The sequence below is a fragment of the Lissotriton helveticus genome, chromosome 2_1, assembly GCF_964261635.1.
Source record: "Lissotriton helveticus chromosome 2_1, aLisHel1.1, whole genome shotgun sequence".
NCBI lineage: Eukaryota > Metazoa > Chordata > Amphibia > Caudata > Salamandridae > Lissotriton > Lissotriton helveticus.
In genome coordinates this window covers 225,410,236-225,435,250 of record NC_136059.1, presented here as the reverse complement: position 1 = coordinate 225,435,250, position 25,015 = coordinate 225,410,236, and the positions used below count along the sequence as shown (strand labels likewise).

At 47.7% G+C, this 25,015-nt stretch overlaps 1 protein-coding gene across 2 annotated transcripts in view; it reads right to left on the bottom strand.

The window, feature by feature from the left end:
• Positions 1-25,015, bottom strand: part of PIK3C3 (phosphatidylinositol 3-kinase catalytic subunit type 3) — an 875,540-nt gene that overhangs the window by 453,638 nt on the left and 396,887 nt on the right. For both annotated transcript variants that reach the window (XM_078674734.1, XM_078674732.1), the window contains one exon: positions 8,545-8,612. In XM_078674734.1, the coding sequence (XP_078530860.1) occupies positions 8,545-8,612 (68 nt within the window). The remainder of the gene's footprint in view (positions 1-8,544; positions 8,613-25,015) is intronic.

Here is a 25,015-nt window from a genome sequence, read left to right as displayed (position 1 = left end):
GGAGGAAGATCCATGTGGAATAATAATGAATCCTGGTCAAGAGATCTGTATTTCTTCTCCAGACGAGAGGGAGCTGTCTTGACAGAGCTGGAGTCAAGAACAGTTCAATTGCAGGTTCTAGGAGACCCGGATCCAATGGTAATAAAATGTCTTGAGACGAAACATAACATTGGTGTAAGGTCTTGAAGATGACAGAAGTGAAGGATTTTGCACCTGGATGAGGGAAACTCAATTCGTTTGCCCCTCTTATAAGGAATTCTTGAAAAGTATTACTGTCGTCCACAGGAGAAATGCTTTCTGGATGGGAAGAAAAGTATCTTCCTGTAGATGAGGACAAGTAGTAGGTTCTTGATGATCATGATTGGGATGTGGCATCCCATTTAAGTTAAGATTGTGAACATCTGGATCACCTTGATCTGGAACGATACGGGACCAACTATGACCTAAATCTATTACAAGGTCTGTAAAGAAGGGATGGAGACCTGGAACATCTAGGCAGGGTTGCACAGGAGCAGATGCAGCTTAGCTGTATTGTTAAAACTTTGAAGGAGTTCTAGTTGTAGAAAGCTTCACAGGAATTACCAGTGTGGAGTCATCATAGGTGGTTGAGGAGGTTGAGATAAAGGAGGAGGTGTTGTTGTTGAAGGAGAAAGTGAGTCCAATATCAGGACTGGGCAAGCCAGTCTAAAACCTCTCTGGAAAATTCAGAAACTGACTCACAGGGAAATGCTTGTGCCTTAATCCTTGTAAGCCACTCAGCCATCTTTGCCAAAAGAGTGCCTAGACTTTTATAAACCCTTCAAAGTTGACCCAGCCCTTAACTGACAGTTTGTGCTGTACTTCTACTTGATGTCCTCGATATCGAACAGGGGTGTAGGTTCTCACTGTGACTTCTCCTTCTTTTGGATCTCCCTCTGTAAGAGTTCTCGGAGAGTGAGAAAGGAGCACTTGTAGAGGAGAAGCCTCTCTTGACCAGCAGATATTTTCCTAAAGGGATCCTCACTGCTTATGCCCTTTTCTTGGCTGTTCAGGGGAATATTCTCACGGTCTCTCAAAGTGCGCCTGGGTAGGGAGCTGCAGTGATGGCATCTAGGGTTGTGTATATCTGGCAGGCATAGGATATCGATCCAGTGGAGATCAGCTTTAGAAATTTTCTGGCACATTATGGATATTTTGCAAAAAGAAATGGCATTTTTGCAAAAAGGTCATTTTTCTGTAAGGAAAACATAGAAAAATACTCCCAGTACTAAATGGCAGTGAGTCACCCAATTTTAAATTAGTTCTGAAACGTTTTTGTAAAGAAAAATAGCATAAAAAGACAAAGCACAGTGCACCAACATCCTTTCAGCAAGCGCTGGAGAAGTGAGGTAACCTACAGGGCATTATGGGACACAGCAGGTCGATGTGCCCTTAAAGGCGTACTGTCCATTTTAACTTTAACATACTGCACAGAACTAAATAGCCCTGCTCTTCCCTTTCATTCACTGTAAAAGAAAAGAAAAAGTGTTTGTGAAGGATGTTTTTAAAATGACATTTCTGTTTTTCACATGACGTTTAATGACTTTATGTATTTTTCCGAGCTTTTAAAGTAAATTAATGGAATTAGCATTATTGCCTTTTTTAGGCTGCTAAATTATGCATTTATTTCGCGCGAACTTCCTAGCTTTTCCAAAGTACGGTGAAGATGTTACACTAAATGCAACTTCGGGAAATGTGCTCCGAGATGCCTGCACATGGGCCGGACTATTCCCTGTTTATGGTTATCAAAGCGGAACCCCTGAAGGAGAACGAATATACCGTTTCCTCGTGCAAATGTGAAGATGGTGAATAAGGCAAAACGAAAACAGACACTACCGTAGGTCAATTTAACAGTTTTGTTTAATTCAGTTATGCTGCACGCAATATCACACACAAAGGATCAACAAAATAACTGACAAAGTGAGGATCAAAAATTTGCTAGCATTCGCGACAAGAATTTTCAATTCTATTAAGGACACGGAGGCGAGGATTATGCTTCTCAATCTTTACTGCATAAAACACAGCAGCCAATGAAAATGTATATTTTCAGTAAACATTAACCACAAAACTTCATTACCCATGAACACCCATGAGTATAGGCACGCCCCCACAGTCCATAAGAACCCCTTGCGTGCTCCCATCATCCTCTTTCTTTGAGGCGACAAGTCCAACAAAACTTGAACGGTCACAATCCTCCAACGTGGAAGAACATCATCAGGCGGAACATCCTGACCTCCGGAGCCGATCAATCCGACTTCTTATCAGATCCTGAAATAAAGGAAATAACACCACCGTAATCCTTGCATCAAAGGGTGGGAAGCTTAATACATACAGTACATTAAGCCGGGTGGGATAATCCTCGCCTCCGTGTCCTTAATAGAATTGAAAATTCTTGTCGCGAATGCTAGCAAATTTTTGATTCTATTACAGGACCGGAGGCTTCAGATTATGCTAGTTTAACGCTGATTAAATACCACTGAAGTAATATCTCCCACCGGCTTATAATAAAACGTCTTAAACGTTGAATCAGAGGACCAATCTGCACAACGCATGATATCTTGGATACTGGATCCTAAACCATATGATTTAGACGCCATAGCGCCTCTAACTGAATGAGCACCAAAGATGCTTGTATCAACACCAGCTTCCTTCATAATGAACCGAAGCCATCTAGCAATAGTGGCAGCCGCCACTGGTTTAAAGGGCTTTTGAATAGCAATCAACAATTGTGAACAGCCCTGCGGCCGCAAGGCCTTCGTACATTCCTCGTAGGTCTTTAAACATTGGACCACACACAGTTTTTCATTTTCAGAAAAAGCATTATAAGAGATATGTCTAGACAATGTTTTAGTACGACCTGTAATATGAAAAGAAACCCCTTCCGGGGTAAACACTCTACCTGTTACGTCGAGTGCTCTGACATCCGAAGATCTTCTGCAAGACGATAAACAAAGCAGCATGGCCAGTTTAGCCCATAATTGCTTCCTGGACAGGAGAGAATTAACCGGCCATCTGTTGAACAATGAAATTACAACTGAGACATCCCACAAACCCGTATACTTGGGTTTGGGAGGGTTGGCTACCCTGATGCCTTTCAACAACTTACAAACTACCGGATGCATGCCCACTGGCTTACCATCCATCCGGGCATGGCCCGCCGAGATGGCCGAGCGAAAATTGTTGACAGAACGATACGCTAGGCCTCCAGCCGCTTTCTCAGATAGAAAGTTCAAAATTTGGGGTAACTCTGCCCCCACGGGATCCAGATGTCGTCCCACGCACCAATCCACCCAGTTCTTCCAGGCAGCGGAGTATCGCTTCCTGGTGGAAGGTGCCCAAGCCTGTTGGATAAAGTCAGCAGTCTTGTCCGAAATTCCCGGCATTTGCCATTGCTCCCTGAAAGCCTCCATGCCATCAGGGATAGCCTGCCCTCCAACAGCAACGGGTGCTGTTCCTGACGAGGGCCCTGCAACAACCACTTCAAATCCGGCAGTAGCCGGGGGCGGTCGCAGCTCCACTGCAACAGTTTGGGAAACCACGCCTGTGATGTCCACCACGGCGTCACCATGACAATTTCCGCCCCTTGCCGTATCACCTGAGTCATCACTCTGGGGATCAACAGAAAGGGGGGAAAGGCATACTGGATCCCCTCTGACCAATCCTGGAGAAAGGCATCCGTTGCCGCTGCCATCGGATCCGGTCTCCAACTGAAGAACCGGGGAAGTTGATAAGTCAACCTGGAGGCGAACAAGTCCGTCTGAAAAGGACCCCAAATCGCCTGCAACCAGAGAAAGACCTGGGGAAGCAGCTTCCAGTCGCTGTAATCCCTCAAGTGCCTGGAATGCCAGTCCGCCACTTGGTTGGCCTGACCCGGGATGTATTCCGCTATGACAGATATCTGGTTCTGCAGACAGTAGTGCCAGAACTCCCTGGCTATTTGTACAAGAAGAGACGAGCTCGTGCCGCCCAACTTGTTGATATACCTCACTGCGGACACATTGTCCATCCGCAGGAGGATGCAACAGGACGTCTGCTTCGGGGATAACGTGCGGACCGCAAAGGATCCCGCCAGTAGCTCCAAGCAATTTATGTGGAGTTCCAGATCCTGTGATGACCATCTGCCGCCTGTGGAAACATCTCCACAGCGCGCGCCCCAGTCCCATCTGCTGGCGTCCGACTCTATGACCACGTCCGGGCGCGACCCGAAGATCGCCCTGCCGTTCCAGGCATCTACGTGGCCTAGCCACCACTGGAGTTCGTGCCGAACCTCGTCCGTAAGCGGGACCGAGTCCGTATACGAGAGACCTTTCTGAAGATGCCTGATCTTGAGGCGTTGGAGGGCCCTGTAATGTAAAGGGCCTGGGAATATCGCCTGAACTGACGACGCCAGGATCCCTACAATCCTGGCCAGAGTTCTGAGCGTGACCAGTTGACTGTCTAGTAACTTTACGATCTCTTTCTTCAGCTCCCTCAACTTCGCCCACGGAAGACACAGTTGCGCCGTGAGGGAGTTGATCGTGAATCCCAGAAAATCTATCACCTGAGAAGGGATCATCACGGACTTCTTCAGATTGATCACAAATCCTAGGCGCTGCAACAGTGAAGTAGTCATGGTCAGCTGTTGCAGTAGGACCGACCTGTCCTGTGCCATTATCAGGACGTCGTCCAGATAAATGATCAGACGCACTCCCCTTTCTCTGAGGTAGGCCACCACTGGTTTCATGACTTTGGTGAAACACCAGGGGGCCGAGGAGAGACCGAAAGGAAGAGCCAAGTACTCGTACCAACGGCCGTTCCAAAGAAATTGCAGGAACCTGCGATGTGGCGGAAAAATTGGAATAGAAAGATAAGCATCTTTCAAGTCCAATCGAACCATCCAATCCCCTTCTTGTAATAAGTCTGCCAGCATGTGAATACCCTCCATTTTGAAATGGTTGTATACCAGATACTGATTGAAATCTTTGAGGTTGAGCACAAGTCTGTTGCCACCTCCTTTCTTTTGAACTATGAAGACATTGCTGGAGAAGCCGCGAGGGCTTCGCTGACACTGAGCGATCGCTCCCTTCGTCAGTAAGTCTGCCACCTCTGCGTCTATGAAATTGTGATCTAGTTGGGAAAAACGGAGAGGTGGCGGGGGTAACGCTTGCGCAGGATGAGAATAGAATTCCAGCCGGAACCCTTGAACCGTCTGTAAAACCCAAGCATCCTGTGTCAACGCCTGCCAGTGCAGAAGACAATGCTGCGTGCGACCCCCCAAAGGAAGAAGAGATAAGTTCGTGACACTCACCGGAACTTTGATGGGCCTTGAAACTCGCCCTGTTGTTTCCCGACTGGAAACGTCCTCTGTTGAAGCCTTTCCGAGAAGGATAGAAGGTGCCGCCGCGGGTCGAATCCCACTCGCCCCGGCCTCGTCCAAAATCACCTCTCTGGGAGCCTCTCTGGAAGCCTCGGCCTGACGAGCGACCCCCGCCTCGCCCGGCCCTGTTGAAAACACCCTGTGTGAGTGCTCGCTTGATACCGCTCTGGGCCTTGTCCAACGCGGTGAAGGTACCAACATACTTGGTGACATCTTTAATGAAACGGTCCCTGAAGAGACAGCCCCCAGCCAGGGGACCTGGTTCCGCCTCCGCAAGTTCTGTTAAATTACTGTCCATTCGAAGCAGCAAGGACTTGTGCCTCTCCGAAGAGACGGCGCAATTTGCGTTGCCTAGAAAGCAAATCGCGCGCTGAGTCCATTCAGCCAAGATGTCCGGATCCACCGGTGTTGCCCCTTCCTTGGCCGCAAGGGCCATTTCTAAGATCTTGGCCAGGGGGCCAATAACATCAAGCATCTTGTCTTGACAGCCCCGCCAGGCCCTGTCAAGCCCCCTTTTGGGGTCTTTAGAAAACTTTTTCAAAAAGGTCAACATACTGGCGTCAATCTCCGGAGTGTCTGCGACATTGTCCGGTATCTCTGGACGCGGGCACTCATCCCTCAGCCGGTTGCGTACCTCTCTCGTGAAACTCTTCCGGAGGTGATCATGAATATACTCCGAAACCTCCGCTGGCGGGACCCAGTCCGAAGACCGAGGGTGAATTATGTCCGAAGGGTCAAAATGAAAAGCCTTGGGTGCCTTGTCCCCCGCGGCCGCGGGAGCCAACTTAGCCTTCTTAGGGGGCGGAGGCTGCTCCTCCGATGAATCAGTGCCTGTACTAGAATCAGTGTAGGAGGTGGTGAAATCCGTGTCCACTACTATTTGGCGCTTACTCTTCGCCTTGCCACCAGATCGTGGCTGAGTAGGAGCGTCCCGATCCTGCAAGGAAGCCATGGACTGAGCGTGAGGCCAGAGATGGCGGTCATCCGAAACTGCTGTCGAGGTAGAGGGTTTAGGCCGCTTTTGTTTCTTGTGTTTGCCGTAGCCGTGGCGCTTAGCAAAACCCTCTAATTGTTTTTTAATGGGGCGCAGGGCCACTGCTAGTGCCTGCTGCACAGTCTGAGGGACCTTCGTGTCCATGGCTCTATTCACGGAAGCCTGGACCGAGGCATCCAGGGCTTCTACAATATTATCTTCTAGGACAGCCTCCTGCTGCCCTTCTGATGTATCCTCCCCTTCTGCCTGTTCTTCATCTGGGTACTTAGCCCAATTTTCCATGGTGCCACACTGCTAGTCACAAGGGAATAACCCTGGCAGAACTGGGGGTGGTGGGGGGGGTCAGCCCACTGCACACAAGCAATATAGAAGTCAAACTGTACCCAAACCCCCTCAGCAACGCTGTAATCAATAGGGCCAATGACCCAGGTCCAAAATACACCGAGCGTGTGCCCACTCAGGACCTCGTTTTTACACCACCAGAAGCGGGGGATTGACGAGAGGCAAGCCGGTGTGTGCAAACGCGCAAAACGCGCGTTCCTGTCAGCCTTGGAGACGTGCTGAGGCGCGCCGCCCAAAACGCTACCAAATCCTACTAAAAAGAAGCCCAAATGGTCAGCATTTTTGGGCGCGCGCGTCGGCCGTGAGCCACCCGGCCTGAACGCAGGGCGTATGAGGGAGCTCCTGCACGCCCTCAGGCTGCCGGTAACGGGCCCCTCTGGGAGACGCGGCGGCCCCTCGCCGGTCAAAGACCGTGATAAACGCGCTAAAACGCGTGCGCTCCCCAGCGGAAGCTGCCCCAGTGTCGAGACGGCCCCACATGTACCGCGAGGTGAGAGAACCCTACGCGCGTTATAGCAATTACCAGAAATAATGCCCAAAATGTACCAAACCAGAATAAACACCAATGTCCTCAATCAGGGCGCGGACTGAGCCGCAGCAATCTCAAAACAACCTTAATAAACATCAACAACACAATAATCTCCCACAGCACCCCCAGACCAACAAGCAGAGTGAGGGAACAGGGAAGGTGCACTTAACTCTGGCTTGTGAGCAGCAAAGAAAGAGGATGATGGGAGCACGCAAGGGGTTCTTATGGACTGTGGGGGCGTGCCTATACTCATGGGTGTTCATGGGTAATGAAGTTTTGTGGTTAATGTTTACTGAAAATATACATTTTCATTGGCTGCTGTGTTTTATGCAGTAAAGATTGAGAAGCATAATCTGAAGCCTCCGGTCCTGTAATAGAATCAACTAACCCTTTCGGTAATTAGTAGGCAGATGAGGAATAAATGAAGCCTTTGAAAGAGGAATTATAGGGAAACAGCCTCTACAACGAAGCCGTTTCCACGAATGCACTAACCACGCATGCTTTACAACGCATGCGTGGTTACCACTATAACCTTTACCACGCATTCCTTTACTACGAAATACGTAGTAAAGGAATGTGAGTTAAAGGTCGAAAAACAATAGGTGGGGCTGGGGGGGTCTCCCCCCAAAAAACAAACAAACGAGAGGGTTTAAAAAAAAAAAATTACCTAAAACACGCTCTTCTGTGCCTCTGTCCTTCGTGGAAAGAGCCTCCCTAACAGACGTGATTACGTACGTGCGTCTACGTACTGCATTAAAAATAGAGAAAGGACCACTTAAAGAGTTAGAAGAAGGAGAATACCGTTGAAAGAAAATGTAAGTATATTTTTTAATTATAATAATTTATTTGGTTAGGCTTAATTAAAAAAACATATATATATATAGATTTCAACTACATAATCAATCATGCAGTCGGTTTAACATGAAAATGCCGATATCATGCATAGTTAAACAACGAAAAACGTTGTTAAACTATGCGTGGTAAAGGCATTTTCGTGGTAAACCATATGCGTGGTAATGGCATTCCGTTGTAACGCATGCGTGGAAAAGGCATGCGTTGCAACGGAATGCGTTGTAACATCATATAACCGGAATTATATAGCCTCAAAAACTGCGTAATGTAGTTCAACTTGGCTGGTATATTCTTATTTCTATACTTTCTTTCCAAGCTTCAAGAATGGCCACAGCGGACATGTTTTTGCCTTACAGTACCAGTCGCACGATGACAAGGCCATAGTTCACAGGTGTATTATTTTAGCTATCACGATTAAATCCCAGGCTATTCCCACATGGGTTTCCAACTTACCAGTATAAATAGTTGGCCAAAGTAGAATTCTTGCAGGCCCTGGAGATCAAGAAGGTGCACAGGTCTTGCTGCAAAAAATTAGAAAAAAAAACAATGGAAAACCACATACTTTTAATACTGCTTTGATTGTCATCTAATTCAACTGCAAAGGGTTTATTTAGCTTCAGTATGGGTCAAACTTTAACAAGTGGTGTAGAGTTTTGAATCTTAGTCTCTGCCCACAGAACTCATAGGCCCCGATTACGAGATTGTTGGAGATCGGAGAGGGACACCAGGAGGTAGGAACCTCCAACTGCCACCAGGACTCCCAGGCCACATTCCGGCAATCTCGAGTGTTCCCCGTGGAATGGGAATTATTGCAGGTACCCGGAAATACAGAATTCAAGCATTTCATCTCCATTCTAGGAAAAAGTCTGAAAATGTTTCCTGCCTCATCAGTGAAGATGTAAAATCTCAGTGTGACAGTACGAGGGCGGGGTGAGGCCGGGTGAGTGTGTGGGGGAGGCGGGGACTTCAGCCTCTTCGTTGGTGGGGGGACAATTGTCTGCTCAGGCTGTTGCTGGGGTTAGCTGGGGGCCAGGCTCTGCTGCTGCCCACAGACCCTAACCCTGCAGCCATGAAGATATGCCTAGTCTGTCCAGCCCCAGAAATATCCAGTCCTCCGTTGCCCAGCCAATGATATTGGCTCCCAGAGACACCTGCAGCTGTGTGCGGTAGAATTCATTCTAGATGTTGGAATTTCTTCGAGGTAAAAAAAGGGAAAGAGGTCTGTCATTCCATTTGGTTTTCATCTCGGTGAAATCCACAAGGTTATCCAGAACTAAGAAAAAGCACATCTGCGGTATTATGGCTATATAAAACATGCTATCATGATTACTGTTGTCATTAACTGTAAACAATCCAAACACAACGAGCTGATCTCACGTTCCACAAGGTTCAACTTACTCTGAACTATCAATGCGCTGGATCTAGGACAGAATTTTTGCATCCTACCCTAGGTTGTTTGAAAGTCAGTGCGCCTGTCTTGAAAGCCAAACTGGTCACTTGGTTGGAAAAGAAAAGGAAGTAATGCAGAATTCCTACAAATTCTGATTTTAAGCTTCACCTTAAACGTCTGCACTGGAGGGTGATATGGAGAAGGATCCCTACTGCGCCCCTGCTCTCTATCCCTCAGACATGGAGCAAAGGTGTAGACGCTGAAGATGACAGAGGGCTGGAAATTCACAAAAAACGGAGTTATTGAACTGAACTGTGACCTCCACCTCCCCCCATCTGCTTTTAGCCTAAAGCACATGACAGTCCCCAAACAAGAGGGGCACCTATTTTTATTTCACCCACAGCCCTTGTCACTGCAGTTGTCGACCTTTGGAGGAGGAGCCTGTCTGGTTCATGGTTCTGCCTGGGAAGTAAAACTGAGATACGTGGAGCCCCGGAGAGGTGAACAAGAAGGCACGAACAGTAGGAGAGTTTCCCAAGCCTCCCTCACTACATCCCGGAGGATGTTCGCTTGATGAACTCCGAATCGCTTGATGAACACTGAATTCTCCCAATCCTTGGAATTCTATTGTGCACAGCAGATCAAACCAAAAGACCCAGCTAGATCACATCAACCTTGACTAATCATTGTTTGTTTCCTCTTACACCTAAAGCAGAAAGGCATTACAACATATCAAGAAAAATGGCCAATCACCTTTGATGGTCATTGTTGGACTGGGCCCTTTCTGCATGGTCATCCCTAAACCTTTTGCCTTCACCACCTGGTTTCTGAACCAATTTCTGTTTATTTTTCAGGACTCTGCACACTTTACCACTGCTAACCAGTGCTCAAGTGCTTGTGCTCTTTCTTTGATACATGGTGAGAATTGATAATGCTTTATTCGATTTTGTTTCAAAAAATCATAAAAGCGTACAAATAAAAGACATCATAATTAAAAAGGCAAAAACATATAGACAGTGATACAATACGGTCAAATATCTACAGGTTAAGAGAACTACAAGTTAAAAAAAACATGTGCCCAAACTTTTGAGGTACTTTCCAAATTTAAAAACGTGCTGTGTTTGAAACTGGGTTACCAACTTGGCTAATACATGAGACTGTCCCTTTATACAATTTCATCAGCAGTTACAGTTATTATACCGTGGATCTAGTCTCTTAGATGCAAAAAAGTTACTACCACTGACAGCATGAGAACCACTTCCCAGCAGATAGGTATTATCTGCCTTTGATCTTATTGGCGGGATATATGGGGTACTTGGGTAGAAGTCATGTAAGTCCCACACAGATATGGGGCCGTCTCCTTTTTGGGGCTAGTTGGATCGTAGATAGGGGACAATGTTCCTATTTCTGACTTTCACTAGAACCAGGTCCCCGCTGATGTCTTTAGTTAAAGACCCTATCCAACCCACCCTTCTAACACACAGGATTCCACCGTCGTGATTGGGTGTGAGTGGTCTATTTTTGGATAGCCAGAATATGACCTTATTTAAAAGTTCCTGGCGTCTTTCGGGTTTCCCGTGGGAGGGTGCCGGTATTCCTGAGAGAACGAGAACAAATGGGGCGGCTTCTGGGGGTAAGTGTATGGATGCTGCTCTATTTGGGTCCACTCTGGCAGCAGTATACTTAGTAAACCCAGATTTAGGGGCGACTTTAGGGGCAGTTGTAGCGGTTTTGTTTGAGAATTGTGGAGGGGTTTGGGCGTATTTACTTATGTTAACAGGCAGAGGAGCATTGGGGGCAATAAATAGGTCAGAACCGTTAGGTATTACCTTTTTTGAAGTGGACGGAGAGTTGATTTTAGTGGTTTTCTCTTTTCTTAAGGTAGTTAGCTGAGGGGCTCTTCCCCCACTAGACAGCTCTTTAGAAGTTGGTGGAGAGTTGGCTTGAATGATTTTCTCAATACCTGTTAATCTATCACCCAGGGCGTTAATTTTTTCTACCAATGGTAATACGATAGAATTTAACAATAGCTCTAAATGAGAAAATAAAGGGAGACGGGGAGAGGATATTTTGTCGTCACATTTTCCAGCCTCCGCCATAGTTAAGGTGGGGTTAGTGACTGGCGATGTCGGACCAGTACACAGTTTTAGTATTTTCGGATGCTTCCCACTGTCATTAGTCCCGTCATGCTTCCTTTTAGCGTTTGGACCCTGAGACAATGCAATACCTTGGGTATTGAGTTTTTGAGAAGGTAAGAATGAGTCACAAGGTTTCCTAATTGGGGTAGTGGTTCTGATGCCTTTTACGGGGGTTGGTGATACCACTAGGGCATACTTAGTGCCACACAAGGCGTTTATTTCCTCCCAAAAAGGCAAGTTCTGCGGACTATCAGGAATCAGTGGGGGAGATTGCCTAGTATCTATGGATTGGTGCGGGTCATTCTCAGCTTCACTAGAGATGGGCAATGTTCTACTAGTCACCATAAAATGTATGGTCCCCTGGCCTGGGTTGCGCTGCGAGGGAGATTTCTTATTAGTCCCCTTTCGTGTCATGATACCGTGTGGTACTATATAAGTGATGATGGTGGCTTTAAGGGGTGAATGAACTGTCCAAAGAGAGTCAATGTATAGTTCTAATCGATATACCTCCACTAGTCGAGGAACCAAGGGGAGTGGCCCGTCCCGTACTCCTCTGGCCTCCGAGGGCCCGCCCTTTGCCCGGGCTTAGCCCGGCGCACGTCCCGCACACGTCCCGCGACGCGGGGCAGCTGATTGAATTTAAGGCGCCTCCAGGTGCGGAAACGGGATCAGGCGGCTTCCTGCCGCAAAGGACACTGGGGGTCATAGTCTCCCCCGCTCGGCGGCCGCGCCGGGATGTCACAGGCTGCGACAGCGGGGGGAGACAGAAGGCAGGGACTAGCGGTAAAACAAGCTTTCTCCAGGTGAGGCAGGGAAGGTCCGATTATATTGCTGGCGGCCAGGGTCCAATTTCCCCCAAGGCAGCCCGCTCCACAGGGGCTGCTGATTGAATTTAAGGCGCCTCCAGGCGCGGAAACGGGATCAGGCGGCTTCCTGCCGCAAAGGACACTGGGGGTCGTAGTCTCCCCCGCTCGGCGGCCGCCCCGGGATGTCACAGGCTGCGACAGCAGGGGGAGACAGAAGGCAGGGACCAGCGGTAAAACAAGCTTTCCCCAGGTGAGGCAGGGAAGGTCCGATTATATTGCTGGCGGCAAGGGTCCAATTTCCCCCAAGGCAGCCCCTGATACATGGTAGAATTGGGTTACACACAATTGGCACATTTAATTTACTTATAAGTCCCCAGTAAATGGGAGTACATGTACTCGGGACCTGTACATTAATTGCTACTAGTGGGGCTGCAACACTCACTGTACACCCACATTAAGTAGCCATTAAAACCCGTTTCAGGCTTACCATTCCAGCCTGTGTGTATGGTTTTAGACAGCCAATTCAACCTGGGTATAAAACCTTGTACCAGCCCCACACCTTCATTTTTAATACATATTAGCCACCCCTAGGGTAGGCCCTGAACAGCCCAGAGGGCAGGGTGCAGTTTAGCTAAAAAGGTAGACATGTACTTTTAGGTTCAACATTTCCTGGTAGTGAAAAATTCTTGGATTTGTTTTTCACTACAGCAAGGCCGGTCTCTCCTTTAGGATAACATTGGAGTGTTCTTATTACATTTAATAAGCTTGAACTTCCATTGGGAGCAGGTAGATAGGTTCAGTTTAGTGTCTTAGGAAATGTCATTAAAAGCCCTCTTTAATGGTAAAGTCGGCTTTTTAGTCAGAGTTCTGAAAATTTAAAAAGTTGTAATATTTTGGTCCTAACGGTTTAATACCTGCAAACTAATCCTGGATCACTTGACTTGGTGTAACCGGCAGTTAGTCCTAGTGTATTGCTCTGATACAGTGAGACAAAGGAAAGCTAGGTGTTGGCAGGACAGGCACTCTGAGTTAATGAGGGAAATGAGCTGTCATCTAACACACTTGTACATCACAAAGGCTCTGCCTAAGCACTCTCCCAAAGGGTTTATAACTAGTCTTTTGTGACCCCCGACAAGCTAGGGTCAGGACAATCAATCAATAGCATTTGTAAAGAGTACTACCTACCCGTGAGGGTCTCAAGGCGCTGGGTGAGGGGGGGGAACGCTGCTACTGTTCGAAGAGCCAGGTTTTGAGGAGTCTCCTGAAGGTTAGGAGTTCTTTGGTCTGCCGTAGGCGGATGGGGAGGGTGTTCCACGTCTTAGCGGCGAGGTGGGAGAATGATCTGCCGCCGACTGTCACTCTTCGGATGCGGGGGATGATGGCGAGGGTGTGGTCTGTGGAGGGGAGCTGGCAGGTGGGTGTGTAGAGGCTGAGTCGGCTGTTGAGGTACGCTGGTCCGGTGTGGTGGAGTGCCTTGGGTGAGGAGCTTGAAGGTTATCCTCTTGTTGATGGAGAGCCAGTGCAGGTCTCTCAAGTGGGGTGTGATGTGGCTGCGGTGGGGGACGTCGAGGATCAGGCGGGCAGTGGCTTTCTGGATGCGTTGGAGCCGTTTCAGGAGTTTGGCTGGGGCTCCTGCGTAGAGTGCGTTGCCATAGTCCAGTCTACTGCTGACGAGGGCCTGCGTGACCGTCCTTCTAGTTTCGGTGGGGATCCACTTGAGGAGGGTGTTGAAGCAGGAGGAGGAGACGGCGTTGACCTGCTTCGTCATGGAGAGGGTGGAGACGAGGATGAACCCAAGGTTTTGTGATGGGTCGATGGGTGTAGGGGGTGCTCCTAGCACCGTCGGCCATCACAAGTCGTCCAAGGCCGAGGGGGTGGAACCGAGTCTTGTCCGAGTTCAGCTTCAGTCGATGTTTCTCATCCAGTCGTACGCCCAAGGCTGACAGATGATCTCGGAGGTCAGACAGGAAGGGAATGCAAACCCCTAGAAGCTTCCTCTGCTTCAAAGTGGCCACGTTGTACAAATATTGGACACTTAGGTCCAACTCTTCAGTACACTTCTGGACCTGTACACTCTGCCAGGAAGAAGGACTGCTACGCTGCTGAAAGGAATGCTACTCTCCTGGACTGCTGCCATAAAGGACTGCTGCACTGCTGTGCTGACATACCGCTCTGCGGTTCTCTTGCCTGGGTGAGAAGGACTGGTCCGGCATCTCTACACCAAGGACCCCAGAGAGACTCCAAGAGCTAGGTGGCTTGCCTTCCTGATCAAAAGCCTCAGGAACAGACAAGTTTCCAACCATCTTGAGTCCAGCACCAGTACTCTGCCATCTATGAGTCCTGCCCACCCAAGTAGCGCCACACCAGTCCTGGATCCTTGGAAGTCGGCATGAAGGTCCTTTGCCAGCCCATTTATGGATTCAGCAGAACAGACACATCTCCTCAGTAGCGCAGCACATCTCCCGCATAACTGGTGAATCGCGTTTGCTTTTCCATGTAACGCTCTTGGAAACGACGCATCGCCCCTGCTGTGTGGACTTCCACGATGCAAGGACTTGCATCGCATGCAGCAGCCCATCAGAACCCCAGCTGCACAATACATCTCCACGCAAGGACATCACATCATCCAACACAGCCTGTTGGAACCGCTGCTGCATGACGCACCTCCACCCAAAAACATTGAGTTTCACTTCGCAGCTACCCAGAACCGCCGAGGCGCAATGCATTTCCTTGCCCGTACCTCGGATCGCCTCTGCTGTGCAATACATCCTCAACACTGAACTCCACATCTCTTCTCAACCAGGATTAAAGTACTGAGCTCAGCGGGCTTAACTAGGTCGCTGTAAGTGGCCTGAGCTCCATCTCAGTTGGAATGAAATTGTGATGCTAACCTGGTCCGGCATGACCAGATAACCGGAGTTGGAGTGTTGTGCTTTTTGGCGCTATATTCACTGAAAGTCATACTGATTAGATTTTTGTTGTTTTGGTCTGGTTCTATTCATGAAAATGTACTCTGTTTTTCTAATTTGGTGTGGGATTCTTATTGTGCTGTGTTTTCACATTATTACTGTTTTAAGTGCTACATAAATACTTTACACATTGCCTTTAAGTTAAGCCTGACTGCTTTGTGCCAAGAAATCAGAGGGTTGAGCACAAGTTAATTTAGGGTTTGCCTGTGACTTCACCCTGACAAGGATTGTTATTGCTGCTTGAGTAGGGGTTTAACCCCCTCAACCAGTAACCCAATTTATTACAGTCACACAATCCACATATTTACATGATCACACTTTGCCACGTCCACACTTGTACAGGTTTACAACAGTGAACCCTTTGCCTCAGAGACTATGAGCGTTTTCTTTTGCCACTCCCATTCCCACCAAACTCCACACACCTTCTCCTCTATACAATCCACTGGAAGCAAGGAGATCAATACAGAATTCAACACCCCTTTCCCATTCTCCCTCTGAGACTGCCATCCTTCTTGAAGCATTTACAATGCGCCAAGCTCAGAGAGACATAGCAGACTCAAGTTGGCTTGCCAGATAAAGACACAACTTTCACCAGAACCAAATCCAGTGATCCAGCCTCTAACCCCTTACTCACAACACCAAATACTGATCTTAAGAATCCTAATACATTTACACCCTTCCCCAACATCCTGTTTGATCTTGTGCTTTCATCGTCTAATCGTCTTCTGGAAAATTGTTTGACAAACAACAAACTATACACTGCACAAATCCTTGCCACAGTGCACTGTATAGCACCACCAAAACCTATTTGTTAAGTTTCCCTATATGTCTATTTGTTCTCAGACTGGCATTTTCTTGTTAACACTACCTCATTCTATGTCAGAGACCAGATTCATCAAAATCACAATCCTTAGTTCCCAATAAGCCTACACATAACACTTACAATAATCTCCCTCAATGCCAATGGGCTATCACACTTTTTATGTGTGGGAGGATTTGTATACGATGGGGAGCATATTTCAGGTGAGAGAATATAATGAGCTGCATAGTACCATTATTAGTTCAGAATGTTCTACCAATATTTCAGTATAAACAAGAGGTAGTGGATGAGAAGGGCCCTGTGCGACGCCATCAGCTGTGCATTTGATAAAGATGAAAAAAACATTAACGTTAAACAAATCCTCACGCTGAAAGAAATTGTTATGCGCATCGACAAGAAGGATTAGTTCCTTACCTGTAATCCTAGTTCTCTTCCAGGGGTATCCTCATCAAAGTCATAAGCATTAGAATATTCCCGCCCATGTGCGGGACCCCGGAAACACTATATTATATGTGCCCCACATATATATACTCATATATATATAAATACATATATATATATATAACATGCAATAGCAGCCAATAAAAACAGAGCTGAAATATGCTGTGTAGAATTTCCACCATACATGTAATAATAATAAGCATTAGAAACATGAGAAACAACACAAAGTTTGTTTTAGAAACTGTTTTAATGCTCAGAAAGCAGTAGAAATTCTTATAACTCACTGAAAGCATAGAAAGCTCCCAGGCTGCATTGCAAACACACAGTCTAAAAAGACTGAAAAGCTAACCTGTAGCTACATAGCAATAAACTGACACCGTGCCTTTAAGGCACTCATGACCCCCAGTATCCCATCATGCCTCAGGGGTGACAGTTAGGTCAGTTGTTCTTTTCGGAGACTGAAAATAAACCCAATAACAAATAGGTTAACCATATCTCCTTATTAAAGAATGTCCTTTGCCCGGGGAGGCGGGAGGGTTGCTTATGACTTTGATGAGGATACCCCTGGAAGAGAACTAGGATTACAGGTAAGTAACTAATCCTTCTCTTCCAGGGGATCCTCATCAATAGTCATAAGCATTAGAATAGAATAGCGAGCCTCACCTCATCTCCCTGCGGGCAAAGGAGTAACAATACAGTAATAAACCATATTAAGCCTAGTATTCACTAAGCTTGTACAGGCCGTAGGCTACCCAAATAGATTCCTCAAAGAGGCTTGTCCTACTTGAGTATCGGCCCTGGAATCAGACTCGAGACAGTAATGTCTCGTAAAGGTATGAACTGATTTCCAAATCGCAGCCTTGCATATCTCCGACATTGGAATGTCGTGCAAGAAGGCTACTGTAGCGGCCTTCCCTCTAGTGGAATGCGCTTTGGGTGACTGCAACAAAGGCTTGCCTGCAAGCTGATAAGCCAATTTAATGCAAGAGACAATCCATCTTGCGATGGACCTCTTGGCCGCTGGAAAACCTGTTCGCATTGAACCATAGTTCACAAACAGTTGATCCGTTTTCCTAATCACTTTGGTCATTTCCAAATAGAACTTGAGCACTCTTTTAAGATCTAAGGAGTGAAGTGACCGCTCGGCTGGGGTCGTAGGATTTGGAAAAAATGAAGGGAGGGAAATGGACTGATTTATATGAAAATCAGAGATGACTTTAGGTAGGAAAGCTGGATGAGCCCTTAGGACTACCCTATTGTGATGAAAGATAGTGTATGGTTCTTTCGCACTGAGAGCTTGAATCTCGCTGACTCTGCGAGCAGAGGTAATCGCCACCAAAAAGGCCGCCTTCCAAGAGAGATGTTGCAAAGAGGCCTTGTGGATGGGCTCAAAAGGTGGTGACATTAACCTGGATAGCACCAGGTTTAATTCCCATGGAGGAGAAGGATTTCGCACAGGGGGATACACTTTCTTCAACCCCTGGAGGAAGTCCTTAACCACTGGAACCTGAAAGAAAGAAACCTGATCTGGAGATTTTCTGTATGCTACTATGGCTGACAAATGCACCCTAATAGAAGCGTATTTCAAACCAGCAGTAGCTAGGGAAAGGAGGTATGGCAAGATGACGTCCTCCTGTCCTGTAGTCGGATCAAGGTGATGATCCCTACACCATAGGAAAAACCGCTTCCACTTAAACGCATAGGACGTTCTTGTGGAAGGTCTCTTAGCCTCCTTTAAAATGTTCATGCACTCAGGAGGCAAGTTCAAATGTCCATATTGCAGGACCTCAGGAGCCATGCTGTTAGGTTCAATGATGGGAGGTTGGGATGCATTATCCTCCCGTTCATTTTGCTCAACAGGTCCGGCCTGCAAGGGAGTCGTCTGTGTGGACACACAGACAGATGTAGAAGGTCCGGGTACCACCACTGCCGCGGCCAATCCGGAGCTATCAGGATCATTTCCATGCTCGACCTGCAGAGCTTGGAAACTACTCTCGGAATCAGAGCCAGGGGAGGAAACGCGTAAGCGAACGTCCCTGACCAATCCATCCGCAGAGCATTCCCCTGAGTCCCTGGCCGGTGGAACCTGGACGCGAAGGCGTGGCATTTTGAGTTTTCGTCATCTGCAAACAAATCTATGGCTGTACGACCCCAGCAACGAAAAAGCTCTTCCACCACATCGTCGTTTAGCACCCAGTCTGGCTGATCTTCGAAGTGCCTGCTGAGTGCGTCTGCTTTTACGTTCAACTCGCCTGGCAGGTGCACCGCCACTATCGTGAGGCCTCGAGAGAGGAGCCAATGCCAGATTGCCTGAGCCTCTCGAGACAGAGGGCGAGATCTTGTGCCTCCTTGTTTGTTCAGATAGAACATGGTGGTCGTGTTGTCCGTCTGAACTAGGACTGAGTTGGACTCTATCGCTGGTAAAAACGCTTTGTGAGCCAGGAATACCGCTCTGAGTTCCAGCATATTGATGTGGTATGTCTGCTCCTGCGCAGACCACAGGCCTTGAATCTGAAGCGGACCCATATGCGCTACCCAACCTTGTAGAGAGGCATCCGTCACTATCGACTGGTTTGGAAGAGGCTGGTGAAACCGAACCCCCACCAGCAGATTCTTTCTCCGTGTCCACCTTTTGATGGCGTCTTTCGTCGCTTGGGAGAGCTTGATGCGATCCTCCCAAAGTCCTGTCGCCTGGTCCCATTGATCCTCCAGGGCCTGCTGTAGAGGCCGCATTCTCAGCCTTGCGTTTGGGATGAGAAAGATGCAGGATGCCATGGAACCCAGCAGGGATGCGACTTGTCGGGCTTTTGGAAGCCGAGAGTCTATCAGAGTTCCACATTTCTGGTTCAGGGAAAAAAGTCTCTCCTCTGAAGGAAACGCTTTTCCCACTTTTGTGTCCAGAACGGAGCCTAGGTAGTGAATCGACTGTGTAGGCCGCTGGACTGACTTCTCCAGATTCACATGGAGACCGAGCTTGTGCAATTGGAGAAGACACAGATGTAGATCGTGCTTTACCCGCACTGTAGACGGACCTTTTAGGAGCCAGTCGTCCAAGTATGGGTATAGGAAGAGTCCCTTCTTGTGCAGAAAAGCCGCCACCACCGCCATGCATTTGGTGAAGACTCGTGGTGCGGACTTGAGACCGAAGGGTAGCACCGTGTACTGAAAGTGTTTGTTCCCTACGACAAACCTCAAGTACTTGCGATGTTGTTGTGCAATTGGGATGTGAAAGTACGCATCTTGCAAGTCCACCGAACACATCCAATCTCCGACTTGAAGATGTGGGCATATTTGGTGAAGAGCCAGCATGCGGAACTTTTCTCTGATGATGATCTTGTTTAGAAGTCGTAGATCGAGTATTGGTCTGAACTTGTCCTCCTGATCTTTTTTGGGGACAAGAAAGTACCTGGAGTAAACTCCCTTTCCTCTTTGAGCGAGAGGAACCTCCTCTATCGCTCGCTTTTGTAGTAGGACTGTTACCTCTCTTCGGAGCAAGCTTAGTTGGTGAGGGGAAGCGCTCTTTGGAGGTATGTTCTTTGGAGGAGCAAGGAAACGTAGTTTGTATCCATTGCGCAGTATATTCAGCACCCACTGATCCTTGGTGATGCTGACCCACTCTGCCAGGTGTTGTGAAGCACTTCCTCCCACTGGAGTGGGCAACGGCGCCAGAGGAAGCCACTGATCAGGCTTTTCCTCCTCTTGTAGTGGTAGAGGATTGTTGATGACCTCCTCTACCTCTGCCAGGTTTACCTCGAAACTGGGGTTTTCCTTGGGCTTTACTTTGGGACCATTGAGGGGTTTGAACCCTCTGTTGAGCCCCTCTCCCCCTGTTGGGCTTGAAACGACGCTTGAACTCTTTCTTCTTTTCCAAGCCCACCGCTTTCACTGTGTCCAGTTCCGTCTTCATTCGGGTCATTTCTTCGTCCGCATGCTCACCGAAAAGAGCGGAACCCGAAAAGGGGAGATTAAGGATGCGATGTTGAGCATCCGGCTTCAGGCCTGTCAAGCGCAACCATGCCGATCTCCTGGCACAAACCCCATGAGAATAGGAATGCGCCGACAGGACAGCACCATCCGCAGCCGTGCTTATCATCTGATTCGCCACCAGACATCCTTCAGTCACGGTCTCTTCAAAGTCCTGCTGGTCTTCTTTTGGCAGCTTGGCTTTGAACCTTTCCATAGAGTCCCATAAGGCTCTGTCGTACCGACCCAGAAGTGCAGCCGCACTAGAAACCTTAAGAGTCGACGCAGCTGAGTTGCAAACTTTGCGACCCCAGGAGTCTTGCGTCTTGCTGTCCTTGTCTGGGGGGACGGAAGAAGAACCTGCCACTGCGTGTGTCTTCCTCGCCGCCGCCACAATAACAGAGTCTGCTGGCGGGTCCGATCTTACAAAAACCGGGTCAGAAGAGGCCGGTTTGTATTTCTTTTGGATGCGGGCTGGCACCGCTCTGATAGCCGCCGGAGTTAGGAATACCTCCTTGACAGGATCTATAATCCCCGGAACTAATGGCAGTAGAGGACGGGTGATCGCCTTTTTGTGTAAAGTCTCAAAAATGACTGTCGTGGTAACCTGAGGGACAGACATTTCAATGTTCAGCTTCTGAGCTCCTCTTTGCAAGACGTCCAGATACGTGCCAATGTCATCCACTGGGGAGGATCGGATGTAGGACTGTCCGTCAACGTAGGGGAGTAGTCCCTCTTGGAAGACCTGGTAGAAGAGGTAGAGGAAGTAGACGGAGTTCGTCGACGTCTACGGTGGACACTGTGCCTCCTCTCTTCGGATCGTTTCGGACGCACTTCTCGTCTAGGAGAGCGAGACCTGACCCGCTCCTCTGGGTCTGTGGTTCTGAAAATCTGGACCCTAATGTTATCCCAATATCGAGGTCCAATAATCCACAAAATATCAACGTACCATGACGAATTTAGTGTCCGTGAACCGATAATGATTAGGACATCATTCCTATGTATTTGCGTGACAATCGAGGGTAGCCAACACCCCTAAATCGTAGTTTCCGTCCCAATCCCTTAGACTCCATTTTGTGAACGGCATCCATCTTACGTCTTGCCCTCATGTTAAGTCAATTAAAGGTCGAGCTTGATCCAAAAGGACACGTCCACCTTCCCTGACTTCCCCCTGACCTGTCCAAACTGACTCCATTGCCTTAAGCCAAACCTGTTTGGGCGGCTCCCTGCCCAGTGGCCGAATACGATACTATCGACACATAACATTCCACAAACCATTCACCCCATACAGAACATGCTTTCTACAAACATGCACCTGCCCACACTTCTTCTTTATGGCCAGTTTTATGACTGGGTGGTACCTGCCTTTATTGGTGTTTCATCGATATCTGATGGGAGTCCCGGATCTTGCTGGGTAATCTGTCACAAACTGGACATCTAAAATGTGGGTTTGCTTACGTGACGCCGCACTTTGTATTATTACAGAAATATGTTTACAGCCATATCATAAACTCAAGAATTCTTGCTTGAAGCCATTATTTCTGTATGAAAGGAGAAGACTGGTTCTGTAAAAACGAACACGTACAGTCTCCTGAGAATACATGACCCGTGTTTGTCATGCTTCTAGGACACGTGTTACTTGGTAGCTACCAATAAAACTTGATCTCTGACTGCGACTAGAAGACTCATTGTTTCTGTGGTCCGGAACAAGGGAGAACTCAGAGGTCATCGGGTGTTATCCCCTGGCACCACCGGGTTCCTAAAAACCCGGCACCTCAATTGGCGCCCAACTCGGGGCGATATCAAGCAGCGACGGTCCAAGCCAGATGTTCGTGAGGAGCTTCGTGTGAAAATTCCGGAGGACGGCCAGCCACTTCAGCGACCCCTGTATGTCGACGTGGTTCCGAAGGTCTTTGCTGCGAGGTTCCCCGCGTCCCGACGGCTACGAAGGACTGCTGCCCTGACTATCGCCTTGTTTTGGACCCAGTGATCCTTGGTAGAGCGAAACGATAGACGAGTCTTCTAGCGACGTCACCGATCTTCAAATACTTCAGTTAAGTATAAGTGGAGCGTCTCCCACTCCTTAGTTTGTCCTTAGTTTTTGGTATCCTGGAGATACGACTTAATTTAGCACTTGGAAGCCCCAAAGCCGAAGGACTCGTGTTTTCACGAGAAATATCATAATAGATAAACCTTTGAAGTTTGAAGCTAGACTAGTGAGCGAAGATGCCTGGTTTTAGCAGACTTGGAAACTTGTTTTGTCTTGGTTATAATAGAGACTCCCGATTAGAGGATTCGTGTCCGGTTCCTCCAATTGGAACTCCAACGTATGAGCTCTATGTAAAACATGGCGTAGGTCCTATCACATATAATGAAGTGTGGATAAAATACACCCGTAAAGATAGTCTTTTAAAATGGCCCCAATATGGTAGTTTCGACTCAGAAATTCTAGATAACCTAGAGGTCAAACTGTTCAAAAAGAAAGCCCGACCGGCGATGTTTGACTCTTTCCGCTTATGGCGTAAAGAGGCCAAACAAAAGGCAATTAAACTAGAAAAGAAGAATAAGAGGGAAAGGGGTATTTCAGTAATACAAGCCGCGATAAAATTTAAAGACAACGAAGAGGATCGAATAAGTGAGCAGTTGCACAGGCAACGTAAAATGGCAATAGATAAATGCTATCCTGTTTTACCATCTCTTCAGCAAGAGACAGTAAAAGAGCGTGAGAAAGATCCATTAATGGCGCATTTGCTGAGTTCGCCACCACCCTATGCGCAAAATGCCACAGCACCTCCGCAACCTTTAGTTGCACCTCTGGTAGCTGTTATACCAGCTCCTCTACAGCACTCACCAGCTACTCTTCAGCTGGCTTCTATTTCTCTAGTGCAGCCTCCTCAAGGCTCACCAGTCACATCTACTTCTCCTACTGTTCCTTCTACAACTTCGCCTAGCGCACCTTCTATTTCTTCCGATACTAGTTCTGCGAACGCTTCTGTTTCTGCTTTGCGTGACTCTGTTCTGACACCAGTTATTCCTCCACTTTCACCTTCCGTCTGGCATAAAACGGCCAGCATTATTACTAACATTCCTTCACCACTTTTTCGGTCGCCTACAACGACCCCTAATACGGGACTAAGACAGTTACAAAGCCAAATGCCTGATTATCGAGAGAGGGAATGCCTGAATAAGTTAGCACGGAATTGGGCTCTGGATACAGCCAGATATGATGTAGAGTCTGTCATGAACGTTTTCCGTCAATGGGATGAACCGACGCAAAGATATGTTTTTGAACAGATGTGTGTTTTTCTGTGTGAGGATTTGGAAGATAATGGTCAAGAGAGCAACTCTCGAGAGTTGTGTAGTATACGATTTAAATTCGGGGAAGGCATGATTGTAGGTCCCGATGTCGACAAAGCAGTTGAGGTATTATTATCATATCGAAGCACAGGTGGTAACTCTGGGTCATCGTCTGAATGTGGTATGTCTAGTAGGAAAAGAGCGAGACAGTACCCCATGAGAGAGGTTCCTCCTGTTTGGAGGGAAGGTGATGCGAATGCTAATCCACCAATTCTGCCCCATTTCCAGCGTGTATGGGTACATGTCCCATGGAAAAGATCGGAAGTATTAGCACTCAAGCAGTCACTACCTGACCCTCGTAAGAACCCAACTGGGTATTATAAGGAGTTATCGCAAACTGCAAGCTCATGTATAATGAATTTAGCAGATGTAGACATGTTATTTGGGAACGTTGTTCCACATCCTTTATGGAGCAAGATACATCATACGGATCACGATCAGGAACTAGGTGACTCATGGGCGAACATTGCGACTACAGATGCTAGACAAGTCGGTGGTTTTAAACCTGAGCCGTTAATAGCTGAACTTCCCGGTAGAATTATAGCGTACATGAAGACAATAATGCATGAAGTACGAGTAAATTGGGACAAGCTATCAGCATGTAAACAAAAGAAAGATGAGAATGTGTCTGACTTTTTCACGAGATTTGAGGAAACATTCACCGACCACAGTGGCCAAGATATGGCTACCGAGGGTGGCCAAAGATTGTTTGTGGACAAGTTCGTACATAATTTGCTCCCTGAACTATGTAATAAACTAAAAGACTCTGAGAGTGCTTGGGCTGTCTCTACGTCAGCACAGATTTTAGCTACAGCCCAGTACTATGAGAATAGGCGTAAAGACGAGCTAGACAAGGCAGATAAAAAGACGAAAGATTTGAAAACTAAGGTTCTCCTCCAGCAGGCCTATCCGCCTCGCACGGCTAGTCAGCCCGACTATCAACCGCGACAGCAGTATTCGAGGAACGCGCAAGGTAACGAGTTTTCCCACCAGCGTCCTACATATGGCCCGAATCAATGTGCGTATTGCAAAGAAGAGGG